This window comes from Lepisosteus platostomus, chromosome 1 (assembly GCF_059453375.1).
Source record: "Lepisosteus platostomus isolate fLepPlt1 chromosome 1, fLepPlt1.hap1, whole genome shotgun sequence".
Lineage (NCBI taxonomy): Eukaryota > Metazoa > Chordata > Actinopteri > Semionotiformes > Lepisosteidae > Lepisosteus > Lepisosteus platostomus.
The window spans coordinates 59,322,938-59,344,172 of record NC_142611.1 but is presented as its reverse complement, the minus strand read 5'-3'; the positions used below and the strand labels follow the sequence as shown (position 1 = coordinate 59,344,172).

General features: G+C 35.3%; 2 protein-coding genes across 2 annotated transcripts; both read right to left on the bottom strand.

Moving 5' to 3' along the window:
* Positions 1-6,474, bottom strand: lratb.2 (lecithin retinol acyltransferase b, tandem duplicate 2). Its single transcript, XM_088633239.1, has 2 exons — positions 5,945-6,474; positions 1-1,262 (listed from the first exon to the last, which is right to left on the bottom strand). The coding sequence occupies exons 1-2, from the start codon at positions 6,446-6,448 to the stop codon at positions 1,110-1,112; spliced, it is 657 nt and encodes a 218-aa protein (XP_088489365.1). The 5' UTR covers positions 6,449-6,474; the 3' UTR covers positions 1-1,109.
* Positions 6,475-13,408: 6,934 nt separating this feature from the next.
* On the bottom strand, positions 13,409-20,583 carry lratb.1 (lecithin retinol acyltransferase b, tandem duplicate 1). Its single transcript, XM_088633235.1, has 2 exons — positions 19,989-20,583; positions 13,409-13,916 (listed from the first exon to the last, which is right to left on the bottom strand). Exons 1-2 carry the CDS (start codon positions 20,511-20,513, stop codon positions 13,764-13,766), a joined length of 678 nt encoding a protein of 225 aa, XP_088489361.1. The 5' UTR covers positions 20,514-20,583; the 3' UTR covers positions 13,409-13,763.
* Between the last annotated feature and the right edge of the window lie 652 nt (positions 20,584-21,235).

Here is a 21,235-nt window from a genome sequence, read left to right as displayed (position 1 = left end):
TTAAATTAAGCACACAACTTTATTTGTGCTCATAACAAATGTAAGCTCAACATTATATTTTTAAATCAGTTTTAATACAGTAGTCACAGCCACAGAGTCTTTGTACTATAAAATGATAAAAGTAAATGTTTGTATTTTGACTGAGGTCATTTAAGAAACAAGAAACATGACATCCAATAAAAGAAATAAATTATGACAAATACATGTACTTAATGTGCATTCCAGCTTACAAACACTTCAATAGTAACAGCACCTTCAATCATTTTACACATAGTTTATACAACAACTCATTAAGAGCACTACTGCAGCTACAGTATGAATCATACTGTTGTTCTAATGAATCTAAATGGAACATACAGTAAATATATAAAGTTATTTTTCCTATTTTAATATTATTAGTAGTAGTACTATACAACCAAGTCACAAACATTTATTTATTCATGATCAACACAAATTCAGCTTTTCAGGAAAGTAGTATATCATATTTGTACATTTTAAATCCTTTTGGAGAAAAGGATATTTTTCAGATAACATCACTCATGATACCTCATTTAATAACTTAAGAGTAATTTAATAATCGCTCCTCTACAAAATCCATAATCCTTAAACAATAAACAAGTATATCTATTCCCAGTTTTCTTATCTCCAGGAGTATCTTCAGGGATATCAAATACAACATTTTGTTTCCTATATGAAAGTATAATTGTTAAAATGCTATGTATTAAGTATAACATATACTATATTCATCTGAAAATGTTCTGTATTAAACCTGTTTTTATTTTTACAATGTGGTTCAGACTAGATCTTTTTTATTATAACGGAAGAGAATAACCAACATATTTTTTTTTAAAAAATCCATCAGTGCGTTTGTCGTTTTGTTCAAGAATTCCTTGGGCTTGCTGGCAACATTTGAATTTCTAGACGTCGCTCTTCGCTGTGGAGATAAACGGCAGCGCGTCCTGAAGAACTGTCTTGTGTGTGGATTTCTGACTCGTTCCGACGGGACTGTTACCATCCATATTGGTGTGTGATTCCAAATCCACTCCTCATTGCACCGGAGTTGTTTCTTTCATTGCACACCTTGCCATGTCATTTCGTGCCCACGGGGGTTAAGACGCCATCCAGAGGGTAAACGGGACGAGGGCGGCGGGGATTGTGGTGTACGGCGCCATTCCCAGGGACAGGATGGAGGCCAGTCCAAGCACCGCCGTGAAGAGAACACCTTTCTTGCTACAAACGATTTTCCTGACATTTTTGCAGAACTGAAAAACAGTCGAGAACAACACCATGAGCTTCTAACACAAAGGCAGGAGGTCACATTGAAAATTGTTCTTAAAAAAAACTTCAAAGCTGACAGACATATGACAGCTTTAACACCTAAAATGTTGTTAACATACTGTATAGCCATAATTGTCTTGTAAAATGCTAATCAAACATTTGAATGTATTTACATACTCTCTTTACACCTGGGTCAGAACCGAAAAACAGTGAAGAAAACCACTTTGAGCCTCTAACATAAAGGCAGACACCCACTCTGATTGTAAATTGCACTTTGAAAAAACTTCAAAGTTTATTGAACACATACAACTTTAAAACTTTAAAGACCCATAGAGGCCACAGATGTAAAGGATTGTTTTCCTTATAATTGTTTTTTTCTCCGATAGCATTTCCGGGACAGGGTTCCGGGACAGTGACCGGTGTCACTGTATTGAATAAAGCAGATAGGCCATGGATGTTATTTTTCTTCTACTGCATAGACAATTCTGAAAGGTTAATCACCCGGGATATGAATTAATGTATATATGCGAAATGTAATGCCAGGGAAGAAAAAAAGAAAATATTTAATGTACTTTATCATAATTTATATTTTGATTATATGTTTTTGATTATATTATTTTGCCTTTTTTTTAATTGAGGTTTCCAATAGAAAACTAGCCCTCTCTACTACCACTAGATGGAGTCTTTATTCCATGAACAGCTATCAGTGATAAAAGGAAGTTTTATTTTTAAAAAAAGTGAAAGCCGAGGTGCAAAAAAATTTTTTCTGCTACAATGGAACAAGTCATCTCCCGTCGCACAATATAATGAAGTCGGTCTGTATTGTACATATATGCATAGAAACTAAAAATAACATAATCTTTGTAAATCTATAAAAAACCCTGATGTGCATTTTAAGTCATGCCAAGTATGACTGACAAATACTACAAATATTAAACAGAAATGAACAGTTTTGATTACATTTGAGATAATAGAACAAGTGTGCATAAAGCCAAGTATTTAAGATACACAGTCAACAAAAAAGGTAAATATACTGTATATGTACTTTAATTCAGTTATCAAAGTTACAGATGTACAGAAAAATCACAGTAACTGTAAGCTCTTAAAAGTGTACAGTAGGTAATAGATTGCAATGTGTGAATAACTGATTTCGCTATGGATGCAAACTTGTTGAAAGAGAATGTAGCTGTGTTAACATAAGTGTTTACAAATATTTATGTCCTTTAAATATGTTCCTTCCTTAAAGCAGCTCTGGTTAGATTACAAACCTGTCATCTATATCTATGTTTGGTATATACAGTATATAAGTAACAGAAAAAGTGCAGCCACAAATGACATGATCAGATACTTCACAAAGGGGTAAATCCCTCCCCTTGATTAATCTTAATTCTTAAACCTTGTTAATCCATGTAAAGCTTTACTAATTTACAGCAGTGCCTGCTAACAATTTATTCAAATTTCTTTTGGAATTGTAAGCACAAATATATGTGTTTTTCCCATGCATTGACAAATTGATTTTTTTTACAAAACCATGAATAATTGTTGAAATTTGGGGCACGCTAATCTCAGTGCTGTGAAAAATGTATCCTATTGTTAAGTGGAAGTGACTTAAAGATAGGAATTACTGTGACATAAACTGAACATAGAAACAGCATGGTACATCATGTGCAACATCATGTGTTTGAGCCTTGTTCAACATTAAAGCTGTAAATATCTAAATATCTACTGTATTGTTAGAATTGATTTGTTAAGGTATTATGTTAATGCCTGATGTAGCATAATTGCATTCACACTGCAATTGAACACCATGCCCATCACTCTTACATATGAGTATAACTGTTAGACATTTTCAAAAGCGATAGCAGTTACCTGACCAGATAAGGTCCGCCCAGTAGAGTCTGCTAATTTTATTATTTTGTGCTTCTCAAATTGTTAACATCACTTCAGAGTCTTGGCAGCATCTGATATGGTTTAATTTAAGATGAAACTATGTAATCAAGCATCTTCATAATCTTTATAATCAATCATAATGGTTGATCTTTGACCATAACTGCTAAATAAGCTCCCTGTGGATAATATCGAAATCGAAATAGAAAAAGAAACCTTCCATCTGTAATGAGAAAATCAGATGAAGCTTCTCTAGTGAATAGAAGCCATAGATGTAACTTTTTAGACTTCTAGACTTTTTAAATTTTGGCTATTATAGTATATAAATAATACATATTATACATTATGTACTTGTATTTTATATATTATATATTTTATATTGGAGTCTGTCACATAAAAATCAATTTTATTTTCAATTATTCCTGTTCGACTCTTTATTTCAAAGTAAATGTTTCTCCCAAGTAACATTAGGCTTGAGAGGAGTCAGATAGATCTCCTCAACAAAAGTTTTCTTCTGAATTTGAAACAAATCCTAGAAGTGCAATGGCCAACATTCTGTAAATTGGATATAAATCTAAAAAAAATACAGCATATAGAGACAACTTCCACTTACTGTATATATAAATACAGGAGACTCCCTTAATGCCGCAAAGACAAAACAGATAAACTCTTGGCTTCATGCAATCATAATGTCAGTTATCATATATACATATATATTGGATATCTTATGTAATACATATATAATAACTATATACAGTATATATCTACATTGTTTCTCAGTCATGTATGCAATTGCTTGGATCTAGTGTTCTTTTCCTATTTTTAGTCCAGGATCTATTGTCCCTCTAGGATGAGAGAGGCAGAGTAGTTATAGATAGATATCTATCCACCAGTGAATGCTACTTTATACATGTTTTATTATTTTTTGTCTTTATAAAAATAATATTATGTTGAATACGGTTGAACTCCCTACATAGCAAACCATAAAGTGTGATATTTATTTTGCTTGTTGTTGATTTGGACCTAATAATTGATTTTCAGCTATTTAATAAAAGCAAACAATAAAGCATACTTGTATTATTTCTTAGTTTAACTAAATTTACCAAACTGCATGGAATCTTGCATTTTGGAATTTGATTACTTCTTGTGAATGAGATACTTTAGGAACATAAGAAAAGTTACAAATGAGAGAAGGCCATCTGGCTAACAAAGTTTGTGTGAAGTCATGCATAAAGTGTACTCTCTTACACTGCACCAGTGTTGTCAAGCCTATACTGTATGGTCGAAATGACACAATATAGGCGTCAGACAGGTATTGGCATGGTATAGAATGCAACCTGGTCTCTTCTTTGCCTTCAAATTGAAATAAATCAACTTGTACATTGTAGAGGACTGAACAATTTGGAGTTTTTTTCTTACTAAAGCTTCCGGTAATAAGATGTTGTTAGCAGTCAATTTCCTATTTTCACAGTATTATTTTCCAAATCTAAGTAGTATGTTGCCATCTATTTTATTTTAAGTGCAGCTTAAATTTCTAAATTTCTTTAAATGCACCTTGTAAATGCATCAAAGGCCACCATGGTTCTCTGTTCTGCTACACTATCTCTGCACCCCACAGAGTATTCTGTCATCAGCATTCTAAAGCACACAAACACAGACCATAAGAGCATTAAGGATTTTCCGTCAGTCTTTTGCCATATTTCTGGGAGAGAAAATGCCACACAGGCTGTTATACAAGATATTTCAGAATCGGAGTCTCAAAAACACTGCCATTGCCTATCCAGATAATAGATCCTGGACTAAACCCCACTTTTCACCTATTACATGATGAAAACACCCTAGCATTATAACTCTTGTGTAAACAACCCCCAAAATGTAATGTCATTGACACACCTACAGTTCAGTTCTTGACCTGACCCCTCTGTGCTGCATATTGAAAGTTTTAAGAGAATTACTACCATGGTTTCAGTTTCAGGAGAGTTGGCAATCCTGGGTCCTTGCTAAATAGAAAAGTAATTTTTTAAACTGACACAACATTTTGGGGGGTCGTTTAGGTGTGTTACAGATCTGTCACCTACGAAATTCATATGCAAATATAAAATATTAAAGGATCCAGCAAAAACTGTAACGCAAGCAAAAATTTTTTAATTTAACCTTCTTTCATTGATGCAGGAAAAGGTCTCTCCATGGATACAATAGCTACAAAAGCTGCCTGGTTACAGATATTATGTTTATAAAAAACATACCTTTCAGATGTTGTTTGTAAATAAGACTTCAGCAACTAATTTAATTTTAAGCTTTTCTGATATTTTTTTCTATTTTCTTTCAGTTTAAATGTCATACTTAGAATTAAGTTGTGACTAATATGTAAAGTGCTGGTAAATGTGCATGCTTCACACAGTCCCAAGATCACTGTGAAATGGACATTCTGTGGTTATTTTTCAAAGGTCAATAAAATAAATATATTTTAAATTATACTTTTTGTCACAATTGAAGGCTGAAAAGATGTGTTAAAATGCAAGTAATTTGTATTTAGTATCACATGCTTTATGTTCAGTGTTATGCTAGAAAAAGTAATGGTTTTCCAAAATTAAATTAAGTAAGACTACGTGATTTTTTTAATGGAGGAAGGCTAAGACATCAAAATATAATTGAAAATCCTTAATAATAAATACTGCAAAATGCATGTATTTGCACAGTAAAAACAATGTTAATAAAAAAAACAAATTCTTCATTACACAGATCATGTTATTTTTGTGAGATCATAAAATTACTGTACCTGGAAGGTCTGAAAACTTATAGCAGTACCATATCTGCAGTACATCACAAAATGTTCACAGTTATTCCAGAGTAGACTGTAACCTGTTGTTCCAACAAGTTTTTCAGCTCTTCTGGCCACTTCTTCACCACTCAGTGGTGGTCGGCTGCAGACTTGATCCATGTGGTTGATCAAAATTTCAGACCCGTAAGCGAAATCCTCCACTGTGTCCACTCTCACACTGGCCACTTTGGAGATGACTCCTAAGATTAGCCTAACATTTGTCACCATCTCCTTAATGGCATTGCTGTCATTAGTCAGAGCAGGCAGGATATCAGGTATAAGGTGAGCTACCTTATTGTCCCCCAGATATATACCAAAATGTGTGAATAAAGTTCGAGGAACTTCCAACAAGTCTCCTCTTTTAAAAAGGGAAATATCATAGCTCTGTATATTTTCATTGCTCTCTTTTGTCATGACAAAAAATAGATTCCAAATATTTTCTAAAAGCTGGAAAAGGAACATTTTGGAAGCAATTCTAAATTGTTCGCTGCCTTGTTTTTATCCTAGAAACTTTGGGAGGAGTCAAGGGATTATGGTTACCAGCAGCTAAGTTTTTCTGGGGAATGTGCTGGGGAGTACTTTTCAGAATCATATGGTTACACAAATAATTAATTGGCAGAAAGCTTTCTGGCCTAATACAAACTTTTATTTACAGTATTTAACTGGTCAGATCTATTAATGGATAGCTTTGCTAATGTTAATAATTTCATCAGTTAATCAAATTCTACAAGTATTCCTTGCCTGAACTGGAAAACATTCTCTACAATAGCACAGTCAAAAGTAGGGAGTAGTTGTATAATACATTTGATAATACATTTGTAAAGTCCTTTGAGGAAATAAGCTGCCACTTACGCAAGAATTTTCAAGCTGCCTTTGCATAATTATTATGCAACTTATTGTTTCTCAAACCTAACAAGTAGCCATGGAAGAACATATCAGAGACCACTAAGCAACATTGCCTTTGCTGTCCTTTCTAAATAAGCAAAATATTTTATTATTTCATAACAAGGGTACTATAAGCATGAACCTTTAAATTTTAGTCATAGATAAGAAAAAAACAGACAGAGGTTCCACAGTAAAGCTATTTTTCTGTCTTTTATCACCTATAACAGTCATGTGGTTAAATAATTCAGCATATATTCATATACTGTATATTTGCTGATTTTGTGGTTCTTATAATTGTCTTGTCTTTTGTCTTCTGCGATTATACAGAGAACTGTACAATAAATCGGAATTAAATGGTGTTAATTAGAAAGGGATTTACAAAAACAAATATGCAAATCCCTTATGTAAACTTGCAAATCTTAGTACAAATATATGTGATTCAGTTGATGGTGGGAACAACAACTGACAGCCTGAGCCTATCGACCTCTGTTTGTCTGGGCTTTCTGCATGTGACTTGCTGGGAGAGAATGAAATTTGCTACTAGGTCTAAAACAGTGGTAGAAAAACTGTTCAATTCATTAAAACGTAACATGTTTGAGTTACTTTAAACTTCCTGTATCGCCCTGGTGTGAGCCCATGTGAATTAATACAGATATTTTTTGTGTTCTGTGAGAATGCACTGAAAACACTCAACGTAAGTGTCTCTGATTACTGTTCAGTATACTGTAAATCCAAAAGTAAATCCAATATTTGATTTATTTGTAGCCGGAAATTGTATCTTTTCTCCCTCAATATAGATTTTATGATGATAATCCAGAAACAAAACTGTACAATAATATACAATAATTCTTTGTCTATCTTCTTTTTGTTGTTACCTGGACTCAAGCTCAATTTTATTTAATCAATTGGTAAAATATTTTCATTAGTAATATATTATATGTTTCAAGTGGGCCCATTGAAATAACTACGCCATGAAAATGATACACTGACATTCTGCACAAATAAAAATCAGACCATAGTGAACACATTTCAATGAACAATAACACTACACAGCTGATTGAGGTACGTACGTTTATATACATGGAAGAACTTGTTTTTCATTTTTCAGAGAGTGACATGACCATTGTATTTTATCTTTCAAATCTGCTAAGGCAGCTACCACAAGGTCTTTACTGACGGCCTGTCTCACACCTTAATTGCCAATTCCCATTCTTAATAATAATGTGTTGAGTGGATTGTTTCTTAGCCACCTGCTGGCAGCTACAGAATTTAATTGATTTTATAACCTTTTACATGTGCTCTGCTAGACATTGGTGATGCTAGTGCCTTCTGGTATGTAGTGTCTTTGTCCATGGACAAATGTTGTTAGATCTTAATAATATTTTCTGTATTGTTCAGGTTTTCTTCATCAGCCCTTCCTAGATCTGCATTTTTTTTCCAATGTTAATATTTAATTGTCTCATTGTTATGCTTGTTTCTGTTTTGGTTGTCACTTTCTATTAAATCTTAAAGTTTTATAAAGGAATTTCACATAAAATCATCTTACAAGTCACTGTATCACTGGATGTGGTGCATGAAACTAGCTATGATAAATGTGTTCAAGAATTGGTGTTAAAATACACATACAGAAATAGATGCAGTATCCACAATATTACCAATAGTACTTCAGACAATGCCCAAAAGTACAAATAATGTATTAAAAGTCTCAAAAAGAACATTGTCCACAAGATAAATGAGAGATGACCAGAGTAAAAGTAGCACAATTTTCTAGTGCTCCAAGAACAGCCTTCCTGATCTGGCATGTATGTTAATGCCAAATCCCTTGTATGGTATGTGTTACATTATTCTCCAGATAAAGTCCAAACTTTTTTTTGACTCAGCACTTCTTTGTGCTACAACTAACACATGGGACAGTGCAAGGAACCTCTCATTCCTTTCTTGGTGCTGTTTCCCAGGTTGATTTCTTGGACCAGTTCCAGCTCTAAAGTGCGACTGCCTCTTTTAATTTTCCCTTGCGGTGTCCAACACTGCACTGCTCATGGCAGAGAGTCAGGGGGGATGTCTGGGGACTCTCTGCAAACCATGACAAACAGAGGTCAATTGGATCAGACTGTTAGCTGTTATTGCCACCATCTACTGAATCACATATATTTGTACTGAGATTTGCACATTTGCATAAGGGATTTGCTTATTCGTTTTTGTAAATCCCTCTCTAATTAATACCTTGGCCACCTCCATCTTCTCTCTGTGATCACTGCAGTGAGTGGTTTGAGAGCGTTTGGCCAGTGGATTCTTCATATTCACTGTAGACACTTAGTGTGAAAGGTGTCAATATTCATTGAGATGGTTTTGAGCACATTACTTTTGAAGAGCCATTATTTACTTCTTGAGTCCTAATTTCTTGGATTTCCACACTGGATGGAGCACGGCAAAGGGTTGGTTTGCTTTCTTCAGGCAAGCAATTGTATGTTGTGTGCTGTCCCCATCCTGCGCGATCTCACTTCCAAGGTAGGTGAATTGTGTCTGTTCTTCTATCGGCTGGCTTCTTGTTCTGACTAGCTGGTCTGCATTGTGGTTCTGCCTGAGTAACTTTGTCTAGATGTCCCTTGAGCCCGATTTCCTTTGCATTTTTTACTAACATTTCTTTTAAAGCAAGGACCTCTACACTCAAGAACAGCTTCTATCCCACTGCAGTAAGCATCCTCAACAGCTACTGTAACTGCAGTGGCTCATAATCAATACACATCTGCACTATACAATTTCTGCATGGTCTACCATGTTATTTTTCTCACTACTATATATTTATTGTCCCACAACTTATTTATTGTTCCTGTTCTTATCATTTATTATGTTTGTAATGTACTGTCTACATTGTGTGGTGTTGTCTTTTGTACTGTGTATGTCCCAAGAGATCAGCGCGATTAAGAATTCCAATGTAAGTGTACATTTGCCAATAAACTACTCTACTCTCTACTCATTTTCTATGCACAGTTTAACTTTCTCTGTGCTGCTATGTGTGGTTGCTATGTCATCAGCATAGTCCAGATCTTCGCAGATCCTTGTCAGTGTCCACTGGATTCCACACTTCCTTATAATCCAGTCTAACGCCAGTTGTAATACTGAATCTGTCTGTCACTTCACCATTGCTGCAGATAACTTTGCATCTGAAGACTTGATTCAGAGTTAAGCATGATAGGCATTCTAAGTACAGTATAATATTTTTTATTTTTAAGTATTTGCAAACACAAATCAATTGCATATTGTTCAATATAATTGACATCCCAGGATTAGTATTCCACTGATTCTCCTCTGACTTTTATAACAATAAAGAAGGTACTTCTTCTGGCCTTTAAGTAAGCACTTCAGTTCAGATATACAGTATTCAGTCACTTCTCTGTAATGGTTTTGGACTATACCACTGTTATAAAACTTCCACAGCTCTTTCAATTCATGTGGCTTGTGTTTAAGAACAGATTTATTTAGTTTACAACACCAATGCTCTATTGGATTTAGGTTTGGAGATTGATATGACTCATACAGACTTTTTTTATATACAAGCATTTTTTATGTACAAGCATTTATAATTGGAGGTGTGTTTCAAAATGTTATCCTGCTGGAAAGTCCATTTGCACCCAAGCTTGACCTTCTTAGTAGAACAAGATAGGTTATTAAATAAAACCTGGAAATACTTTGGGACAAACTAAGCATCCCTCGATTCTAACAAGGACACTTGGTTCAGACGATGCAGAACAACCCTAAAGCTAAAAAATTCATTTCTAAAAGGGATGATACACTTTTTACATGAGCTTCATGTTTTTTGGACTAATCATACTGCTGACTTTGGTCCAGTAGCTCAAAATTGATATTTCACCTAGCCTGTGACAGTAAACTACATTTGTTACTTCACATTGTGAGGATGAAACAGTGTTGGTAATCTAAATGTTATTTTTCGATGGTAAAAATCATTCACCTTCACTGACATGCTAGCATGATATATGGAGTCTTACATATTAAATATTTGACTTATGTTTAAGACATAAACCTATCACTAATTATCCGATACACTTAATATTTATTGATTAAGAGTCTAGTAAGTGTCCTCCTACCATAAGTACACCAAAGACAAATTATTACTCAGATTTTTTTCTTTTTTATATATCAGTTTTAGTTGGTGTTAACTTGATGGAGAAAGTGATGAAGAAACCTGAGTGCAGACAGATATATATCCTCCAGGTCAGAGGTCAAGGGTACATGGGCCACTGAGGGACTTCTGCCTTTGTCATTGTAGACTCAGTGAGTTTTGGTGTTGATAGCTGCTGTAATTAGCTAGTATGCCCTTTAGCGATAATTCACCAAAACTAAAACCAAACAAGACTGACAAATCTGTCTGTCAGCAACATGGTGTCCAGATAAGGGCTGACTAACTTGAACAATATGAAGAATCTTTCACCTCTGTTATCTCTTACAACAGATCTTTGAAGAAGAAGCCCCTTTTGTGGACAGGGAGAATGTACCAGTTATCTTTATCTTTAATCTTCCCTAAACCTGATCTTCCTCTTGTGCCAGGGAATAAAATACAGCATTTGTTTCTCCAATGCCCTTAACATAGTACATAACACATGGATTCCAATTTCCTCACATAGGCCAAAGACATCCTGCTAGGTTCATTGGCTTCTGGGAAAAATGGGCCTGCTGTGAGTGTGTGCATGTTTGTGTCAGCCTTGCGCCTGTTGCTTTCTCGGATAGGCTTTGGCTCTGCAGCCCTGAATTTGATGAAGCAGTTAGAAAATGGATAGAGGAAACTTTGCTTGTTCAAGTCTTATACATTTATAATATATATTTCTCAGTATTCTCAGTATCAGCCTGCACACATTATACATAACTACAGTATTACCCATTAATTACATATAGTACAAACTGAGAATGGTAAATTTTCATTATTTGTAAATTGTTCCTTAAGAGCACTAATAAAATTATACTGTCTTCAGAATTGCTGAACCTTTGATAGCAGCTCTGCTTTATTTCTATCAAGTGTACGGAAACTTGGTATCGTTGTAAACCTAGAGATTTATTTATACAGGAAGAGTTCACTAAAAGTCACAGTTAATTAACATACAACAAATATCAACTGGACAAACACAGTGTCAGAGGCTGATTTAAAGTGGGATCCTGCCCTGCATACAATCCCAATTATAAGTGGGATTATATAAAATCAGGGGGAAAAAAACACTTTAAGCAAGAAGAAGGAGAAGACCCACATCACAGTTCTTTTGGTAGTACAGCATTCTTTCAGCTAAGAAAAATGACCAAATTTACTTTGAAACAACTTTTATGCTTTTGTGATCTCTTACCTAAATCACTATAACTCTCTTTAAGATCTCTTTAAAATAATAAACTCAATAGACTCCAGTTTGTAGAGTGGCTGCAACTGGATTATTTACACTCAGTTTTCTGAACATACTGTAACGAATACGACCCTGCGTATAACAGGGATGTTAGCCGCCCAGGCTGACGAAAGTCTTCTTTACAGTAGCTCAGCTGGCAAAACCCCTGTGGAGTGAAGCCAGAGACCCGGGTTTGGGCCCATGTGGTGAGGGATGAACCGGGGGTGAGAGCGGGGAACGTGAGGACACAAGAACCTGAATCCATTACAATAAAACCTAGCATTCAGGTCTTTTCAGTAGTTGCCAGTGATTTTTTTTCAAAATGATCTTAAAGAAGCCACAATAATTTATGAAGTCCTTCATGGTCTAGGATATTTTATTAAAATGCTTATTCTACACATCACATTTAGAACTTTTCCTGTTTTGCTTGTTCCAGAAAAGCAACTTTTTGAATTAGTTGCATTAGTATTATAACACAAAATACAACAACACATTTATATTAGAAAATGTATAAATTATTTTTACTCCAATTCAAATAAAGCCCCTAATCCATTAAGGAAAGACAAATATTTGTGACCTTAAATAATGCAAGTATTCTGTTATGCTCAGGCATGAAAACAAATACAATATCAGATATTTTGCAAGAGCTATCAGGAGAATGTTTAGGTTAAGAATCATAGTAATTTAGTCAAACTCTAATTATGACAGAGAAGAGGTGCAAATAACTTGCCTGCCTTAGGAGAGAATGAGTAAGAATAAGACTAAGAATGAGTCTGGGAGTTGCTGTAAGGGCAAAGATGAGGTGGAGAAAGGGAACTAAAAATGAAGTGTAGGTAGGCGATAAGATGTAAGGTAAGAGTTTGATCTCCTCCCGAGTGTACAACTCCAGAAAAAAGGGAGCCCGTATTTGGGTTCCTCATTGTTTACTGTGCTACTGTGTTGATATTACAGCATTGGTGGGAGATGTCCTTGTATGCATGTGTTTTGGTTGTTCCAGCAAAGAGCGTTCTCATACTAGCATATTCTATTCACAATGCAGCCTTTTCCCTGCATCTTTCAGTAAATGTTCAAAAAGAAATACGCTTTGTCCAGTGTTACTATCAAAATGAGATACATTTTCACCAGTAGAAATGATACATTCTTTATATGTAAGTTAAATGTAAATCATTTATTTGCACAAAAATACAAATATTACAATTAGAAAATGTTAATTATGTACAGTACATAATGCTCTGAATGTAAAACACACAGTAAGCCTATAGTGATAATAGTTACAATATATAAGAAACAAGTCACTTAATTTTAGGCATATAATTGTTGGCAGACCACACTTGCTTACACAGTAAGCTAAAATGTGATATCAAAAATAGAAAACATACAGTACATCTCTTATTTTCTCATCACATATAGTATATTTACAGTACATGCTTTTAAAAAATAAATGTCCATCCAATAAGAAACAATATAAGTGTTTTGTTGTTGTACTGTATGTGTATCTTCTGTCAAAATTAACCAGCCATCCAGAGAGTGAATGGAATCAGAATGGTCAGCAGTGCTGTAGAAGGAGCAAGTCCTGCGTAGAGAATTGAGATCATTCCTACTAGAGCTGTAAGAAGGACACTCCTCTGGTCACGAATGATCATTTTCAGAGCTTCACAGAACTGAAAAAAAAGAAAGAACCTTTCAGACCAGCATCCAACTTTTTCTCCATTGTTCAATTCGTAAAAATATACAAATAATTTAATTAAAAATGTAAACAATCCACATACTCTTTGGACTGGTTTAAAAAAAACAGAATGCGGTCATGAATCGGGTATTCTGCAAGTTGAAAAATCAGATTCTGTCATTCTTTATCAGGTACCAGTGAGGAATCTAAATTTATGATGTGTCAGAAGCATCTTAACTGCTTTAAATAGCTGTGTTTCAAATAAATCTTTTACTATATTAATGAGCCTATGCAGTAATGTTTTAAGATATTTTTAACAAATAATGTTCATCTTAATAATAATATATTTAATTAAAAATAGTGCTAAAACAAAAACAATTAATATTAGATCATTAAATTAAAATATAATGATATTCAACAGCATAAAACCAACAGAACACCCACATGTGGATTTGAAAATATTTAAGTGTCAGATGGCATAGTGGTTCAGTGATTGGAAATACTGTCTCACAACTCTTGGGCCTTGGGTTCAATTCTGGACTTGGAGTTCTATCTGCATGGAGTTTGTATGTTCTCATTGTGTTTGCATGGGTTTCCTCCTCATGCTCTGGTTTTCTGTAGGTTAATTCGTTTCTGGGAAAACTGGCACTGGTGTGAGTGTGTGTATCTCTGTCTGCCTTGAGATGGACTGGTGACTAGTCCAGGTTGTACAGTATCCCGCTATGCGTCCGTTGCTTGCAAGACTAGGCTACAGTTCCCACACAACCCTGAACTGGAACCCTAAATGAAACAGTTAGAAAATGGATGGATGGATATTTAGGTGTAAATGTTAGTCCTCAAGATAAATGGTCAGCATTTGCCACACATCGTTATTAGAGTAGTTTGGTCAAACCCTAATTAAGACAAAGAAAAGGCGTGACTCGAATAGCAATCTTTACTGGAGTAACTCCTTTAGCTGGGGACAACAATACGTCCAAAAGGGCATAGAAAAATAGTGTTTAAATGAGGGCAAAGAAGGGAAATGAAAACAACCCACAGAACACCAAAGCAGAATCCTTAATTGCGGAACATGGTGAGTGTGTTTAAAGTGGATCGGGCTCAGATTTCATATAAACTCCATGCAAACTTCAAAGGATCAGCACTTCAGGAATTAAATGAAGAGGTTAGGATTCCTTCTTGAGCAGTGAAGAATGCAGTGCCAACTGATGAGGAGGTTTAAGAGCTTGTGTTGAATAAGAGAGGTGGGAAGTGGTGAGAATGCAGCAAGTTTTGGCTAGAGACAAGAATGTGTGAAAGGTTAGAATCAAGGACAATCCTTGGAGACTGAAAGGAGGGAAATTGCCCAAGTTTACTCTGTGCTGAAACATTTGAAAAAACAAAGGCTAAAAGTGCTGTAGCAGGGGCAGTGCCACTCAGAGAAAATCATCCAAGAAATGGAGGATGGAGGTTAATCTGTAAATGAAGGAATATTCAGCAGAGAGTTTCTTAAAGTGTCAAATATCTTGGGCTGGTGCAAGATGAAAGCAAGATGGACTGTGACATAACACTTATCAGTGCACCCTATGAAGCGTCTGAGGTTTAGGATTGATAAGCATAAATTTAAAGACATTATGATGGTGGTTGTAGTGAACTCAGAATTTTATCCTGCTGGTTTAATCAGGTATAACATGGTCCTCAACTGCTTAGTGTAGAGGAATTGTCAGAAGTAGTGAGCAGACTTGTTAAAGTCAAGAGCAGGGAAGTTATGAATTGAAGAAAGATCAATTAAGCACAATACATGCAGTCAGGTATAAATAGAGAGCTAATCCTAAATTGAGTAGAGGGCAGAAATGGAAAAGGGGGGTCAGGACAAGCAGGGGAAGAGATGCATTATGATTCAATTTATTTAGGCAGATGTCAGTCCAATCTGCAAAGCTGGAGCCCAGAATTCAGGGATGACTCCATTGATGTAGCAGAAGAGCCACTAAAGAAAGGCATCTAATGGAAAGCAGGAATCTGGTGCACTTTCCCTGTGGGGGGTCAGAGTGAGTATCAGTGGCAGGAAGGGCTTCTACAGGTACAGCAGAAAGAGAGTACTGAGGAAGTGAAAGAGACGACAACAAAGATTTTACTGAGGCTGAAATTGTGATGGATTGGTACCCGAAGATGAAAAAAGGAAGAAAGAGGAGAAAGTAAACCAGAGAGCAGACAAGACAGAGAAAGAGAAAGAGAGGAAGGGGGGGAGACAATATGGGCATAGAGGAGAGGACAGCTAGAGGCCCTCGGCATGTACTGTAGTTGCACTGGAGCTCCAAGGAGGAATGGCGTCATCAGGAACAGCTGGAAGATGAGGGCAAATGGCAAGACAGCTGTCTATGAAGTCTAGAGAGGTAGAGGGGGGTCAAAAAGGCGCTTCTTCATGTTGGCACAAGAAAAGAAGGCTCCATGAGGGTTCTTTGTAGATGATGAAGGAGAAAGTTCGAGGAAGGGAGAGTTGGGGGCTGATACCACACCATCAGCAGAGAATAGGGGGAAGGGTATTAGAGAGACCCATCGCTGCATGTGGGGTGACTAGGGTTGTGAAAAAGGGGTCAAGACCCGATGTGGACTGATCTGCGGCTCCATCGGGGGCAGGGCAAGGCAGACGGGCTCCAGGGAATAGAGGTGGACAGGGGAAGGGACTGACTTTTTTATTTTTCCTCCTTTTTCTATACATTTTATTTGTTATGTTATTTGTATACTAGATTTAATATTATATTATTACTTTTAGCACATACCCTTAATTAAGATTATGATTAAAAAACATCCAAACCTGTACTACTTTCATCACAGGTTTTTTCTTTACTGAATATACATACTGTATTATGGATTTCTGATTTAATTTTTTGTGCTTTATAAATATATACAACATTTTTGTGCGTAGTACACAATAACATTATTTTTTTAAATAATTATTTTTCAGATTTAATGTGACAGGTGAATGGCATTGAAATTGTATTTTTTACTTTTTTAACTAGTAAAGAAAACATTTGAACACTAGAAATAACCCTAACTAAGGAATAATTCTGTGCACTACAATTAAGGTTTACAAAAAAAACAAACAGTTAATTCTAACTATAATTATGGAACAGAGCAATGTCTATTTTGTAAAGATAACAATAAAGTCCTACGTTTATTTACATAGGTTAATCAATGTTTTATAGCCAGCAATAACAGCCTTCATTCTTGCACTGTCATACTTAAAAACGATCAAAATTCCATCATCAAGCACTGTAAATCCATGAAACAAAGTCTTTGGCATGGCCCCTATGCATTTAGGTCTTGCATTTTTGTGTTTTGTTTTTCTTTAAAGCCTTGATGATACAACTAACACAAAAACATGAAAAAGCTATAAAACACAGAGGGCTCTATATTTCAAACAGTAAAATCCCCATTGCTTCCTACTAAGTGTTTTTGAATATAGGGCCCATAAATATCAAAGAGGGGGGCAATGAGAGATTTTACTAGGTTTTGGCTGCTGAGCAACCTTTCAAACAAACTAATTCACTATTGTCTTGGTGGTTCAATGAAGTATTTGTTCTGGCTGAGAAAGAGCAAGATTTAAAAGAATGTTTCATCAGATTATATGGGTGAAAAGATTGAGAAATTTGTGATCCAAAACAAGCCATCTAAATCTCTTGAGTAATTTCGCACTGCCAAGGATACACCAGGCTTTTCCATGATTCAGATCTTTCTAAAACAAAGTGCTACAGTACTATTGGGCACGATGCAACATGGCCAGTTAAAATCATCTGATTCACCTCAATGTGATAGGAAGCCAAGCAGCTTGTTTTCAGATTTACTGAGCTGGATGAGGATGAGAAAACTTTAGCTTTGCTGATTTCGAAGGTTTCAGTTTCAGTATTGCATAGTGTTTGTTTGTTTGTTTATTTTTGTATTAACCTAACAATTAAGTTTCAAAGAATACCTACAGAAAATTATAACTTATGACTGATTTGTGAAGGCATTATTTTCAATATATATAACAAGTCTGGGACTTAGATAATTATGCAATTGTGAACACAACTATTGAGGCTAACAAAAATGAACAAGATGAGAAACATATTTCTGCAATTTGAAGAGAACAGGTTATTAGACTAGATAATAGGTATTCTAAAAAACAGGGACTACAGTAGGTAACAATGTTACTGTAGGGGTATTTAAAAACTATATGGCGAAATTAGAATTAATAAAAATAATGACAAGAAAAAAAACGAGACTTAATTAAAAATATTTCATATAAATTGTGTGATGAAACAAAGTAGCACCATTAAAAACATTTAAAAATATTAGTTTTCTACTTGTTTCTTATAATATGAAATATTTACATCACCAGCCTTTTTCTTGGAAAGATTTACCTTATTTATATACAAACCACCCATTTATCTTATTTATTTGTCTATTATATACAGTAAGTATTAAATTCTTCATCTTCATCAGTGGTGTTTAACAATTTACTGTATATAAAAAAAATACTTAGATGACACTTCATAGCAATAGTTTATGTTTACTGAGCATTCATTCAACCTAAAAAGTAGGAATTAATGGATTAAATAAAGGGAGAGACTTAAATAGATCTGCAGAAATAAATATTATTTGTCCTAATCTAATTAACTCATTAGAAATGCTAAATACCACTCACTAGGGCATGGAACACATTACACCTAAATTAGATGATGTGTTTGTAAGGTATTGTGCCATCTGTGCCTAAAAGGTGCTTAATAAAATTAAAAGCACTATCATATGGAAATAATTAATAATTTTACAAAGCATACTCTAATAAATTAGTGAAAAGCATTACTGGAGAAGGAAGGTGACTATTAATTTAATTCTGTATTTTTCAAATGGCATACAATAGACATAGGCTGTTAAAGACATTTTTTTTAATTAGTGAATAAACATGGTACAGTACATGTACTGTAGCCTATCAATTTTTTCAAACATTTAAACTCATACTACATATTGGAGGCAGGTAGTTACAATTGGCTGAATGGTACCAGATGATTATGTGTAACACCAGATCTTGGCATGAACGGAGAAATTTGGGTTAGGCTGGTACAGTATATTTTAGAGCTGTGCAGAAGATAGTAAGTTACACGCTCTGCACCGTGCACTGATTTATCTTCCCACACGTTTTTAAATGAGTTAAAGAACCAGGATAAGGCATTATTTTCGCCACATAACGTGCCGGAGATGGGCAAGTCTTGTTTTCGAGAGTTGGATTTGTTAATGTTTTAGAAGTATTTTCAACTAGCAACAGGTTAAGTCCTAAAAACAAGTAATTTCACCTATTATACAAAAACATGATTCTATATGGTAACTTAGCTCGTAGGGGATCCTATAGCTTCCAAAGACCAAAGCTGTGTAATTTGAAACTTGTCATCATTCTTTCCTTAGACTTTGACGCAATTTCCCAAGAAATGAAATGGGCCTGTCGTTATTTATTCGTTATTTAGTATTTTACATGTTTTCAAAACTTTTCCAGTGAAAACCATCAAACCGGTTAGAACTTTCTTCATTTGCGAGTCCCAGGAAGACAACAGATGAACTTCACTTTCCAATAGGGGGCCAGTTGGAACAAAGACTTGGAATGGAATCGAGGTGCCAAGTAGCCGTGAGTAACTGCATGCGCCCCACAGTCCGAGCGCACATTCAGTTATCTGTTCCTAGCGGTAACGAAGTGCAATATTCATTCATGTATTTCCGCTTCAGGTGACGATGTTATCAATACTGTAAGATTTGCTCAATTTCTCTGGAAAGAAGAAGAAGAAGAAGAAGCTATGTTTCTACATTATCGGCATCAATATATTATTGTTTTTTATATTTATGGCGTAGTTTTTCCTATTCTTAAGATCACAAATTCCTCATATTTTACAGAACACGTTTGGTGATTCCCAAGATCCAGAAAAAAATGTTGTCTAGTTTTTTAATCTCTCTCACATTGTCTCCTAGTTTTTTCCTACACTTTTATAATCCCTCAATGGGTGTGTGTGTGCTATTAATCTGTTAAACATTTACCTGCTGCTGGGTGAGGAAAAATATAATTTACCTTGTCTGTCTGGTAGCTCACAGGCGTGCCGTATCTGCAGTATGTAACAAAATGCTCACAATTATTCCAAAGCAGGCTGTAAGGTGTAGCTCCAACAAGTTTTTCCGCTCTTAACGCCACATCTTCGTTAGGAAATGGTTGCTTTTTACTAATAATGTCCATCTGATTTACAATCACTTTAGACCCGTATGCAAAATCTTCTACAGTGTCAACTCGGATGCTGGCAATCTTCGAAAGTACCCCTAGCAGCAGTCTCTTGTTTGTCACTACTTTCTGAATTTGACACTTGTCAGTCGTCAGCACCGGCATAATGTCAGGCATCAAATGCGCAACTTTGTTGTCACCCAGGTAAATGCCGAAGTGAATGAAGAGAGTGCGTGGAACCTCCAACAAGTCTCCTCTCTTAAAAGAGGAGCCATCACAATGGTTAGGGCATTTTTCTCCATCCGTTGATATTAAATTGAAGACGTTAAAGTTAGTTAGGAGGAAAATCTTCTCAAACAGAAATGTCAACGAGTCAAGCATTTTGGGAGCTACTGGTGTCAGTAACAACTTAAATCACAGCTTTTATTCCATAGCGCGCAAGGAGGAGACAGTATGACATCATATAGTTGCAGGAATCACGATTGGCTACACTGATTGATCTATCCTCAAGAGAAACGTGAGGTTAGGACCTGTAAAAGTTTTTTAATCCTGTAGTTAGTGGCAGTGGAGAGTACGGTGGCATTTTACAGTTCTTAAATTCCTTTAATTTACAAAAACATAAAAACTTCATACGAAAGGTAAATCTTAATACCATATACTTCTTCTCGGCAAGCAATTGATGGCTGTAGAAATATATGAAAAAACAGATATGACATAATTGCTTTTCTTTATTCCTTTTCATTCTGAAATGCCAAGAGGTTCCCAGTAGCATGAAAGGCTACAGGGAATTTAGAACAGTTTTCAAAACGAGCAGAACAGCGATGCATGCGGTAGCAATGCAATTTGGAAACACAGATCTGTTCAACCAAATCAAATTATATTCTAATCGGCTCAATGAAATACACGAACTTGAAGGCAGACCTTCACGTTTTCACGGTTTTACCACTCTTCTGTCGAATTAATATGGACAAAACATTTCTTGTTTTTCAAGTAATCATTACCTTTATCCCCTGATAAAACGAAGATATGTTTATTACGATGATGATAACAACAATGGCAAAATGTGGTCGTTTCATAGCGCTATTCCCTTTATATGCTAGAAA

What these genes read in the sequence shown, in the direction of transcription:
- lratb.1 (XM_088633235.1), bottom strand. Translation starts at nt 20,513, where the DNA reads ATGCTTGACTCGTTGACATTTCTGTTTGAGAAGATTTTCCTCCTAACT. An exon ending in TGAGCTACCAGACAGACAAG is followed by an intron (nt 13,917 to 19,988) that starts GTAAATTATATT and finishes CTTTTTTTTCAG; the next exon opens with TTCTGTGAAGCTCTGAAAAT.
- lratb.2 (XM_088633239.1), bottom strand. Translation starts at nt 6,448, where the DNA reads ATGTTCCTTTTCCAGCTTTTAGAAAATATTTGGAATCTATTTTTTGTC. An exon ending in TAAGTTTTCAGACCTTCCAG is followed by an intron (nt 1,263 to 5,944) that starts GTACAGTAATTT and finishes ACTGTTTTTCAG; the next exon opens with TTCTGCAAAAATGTCAGGAA.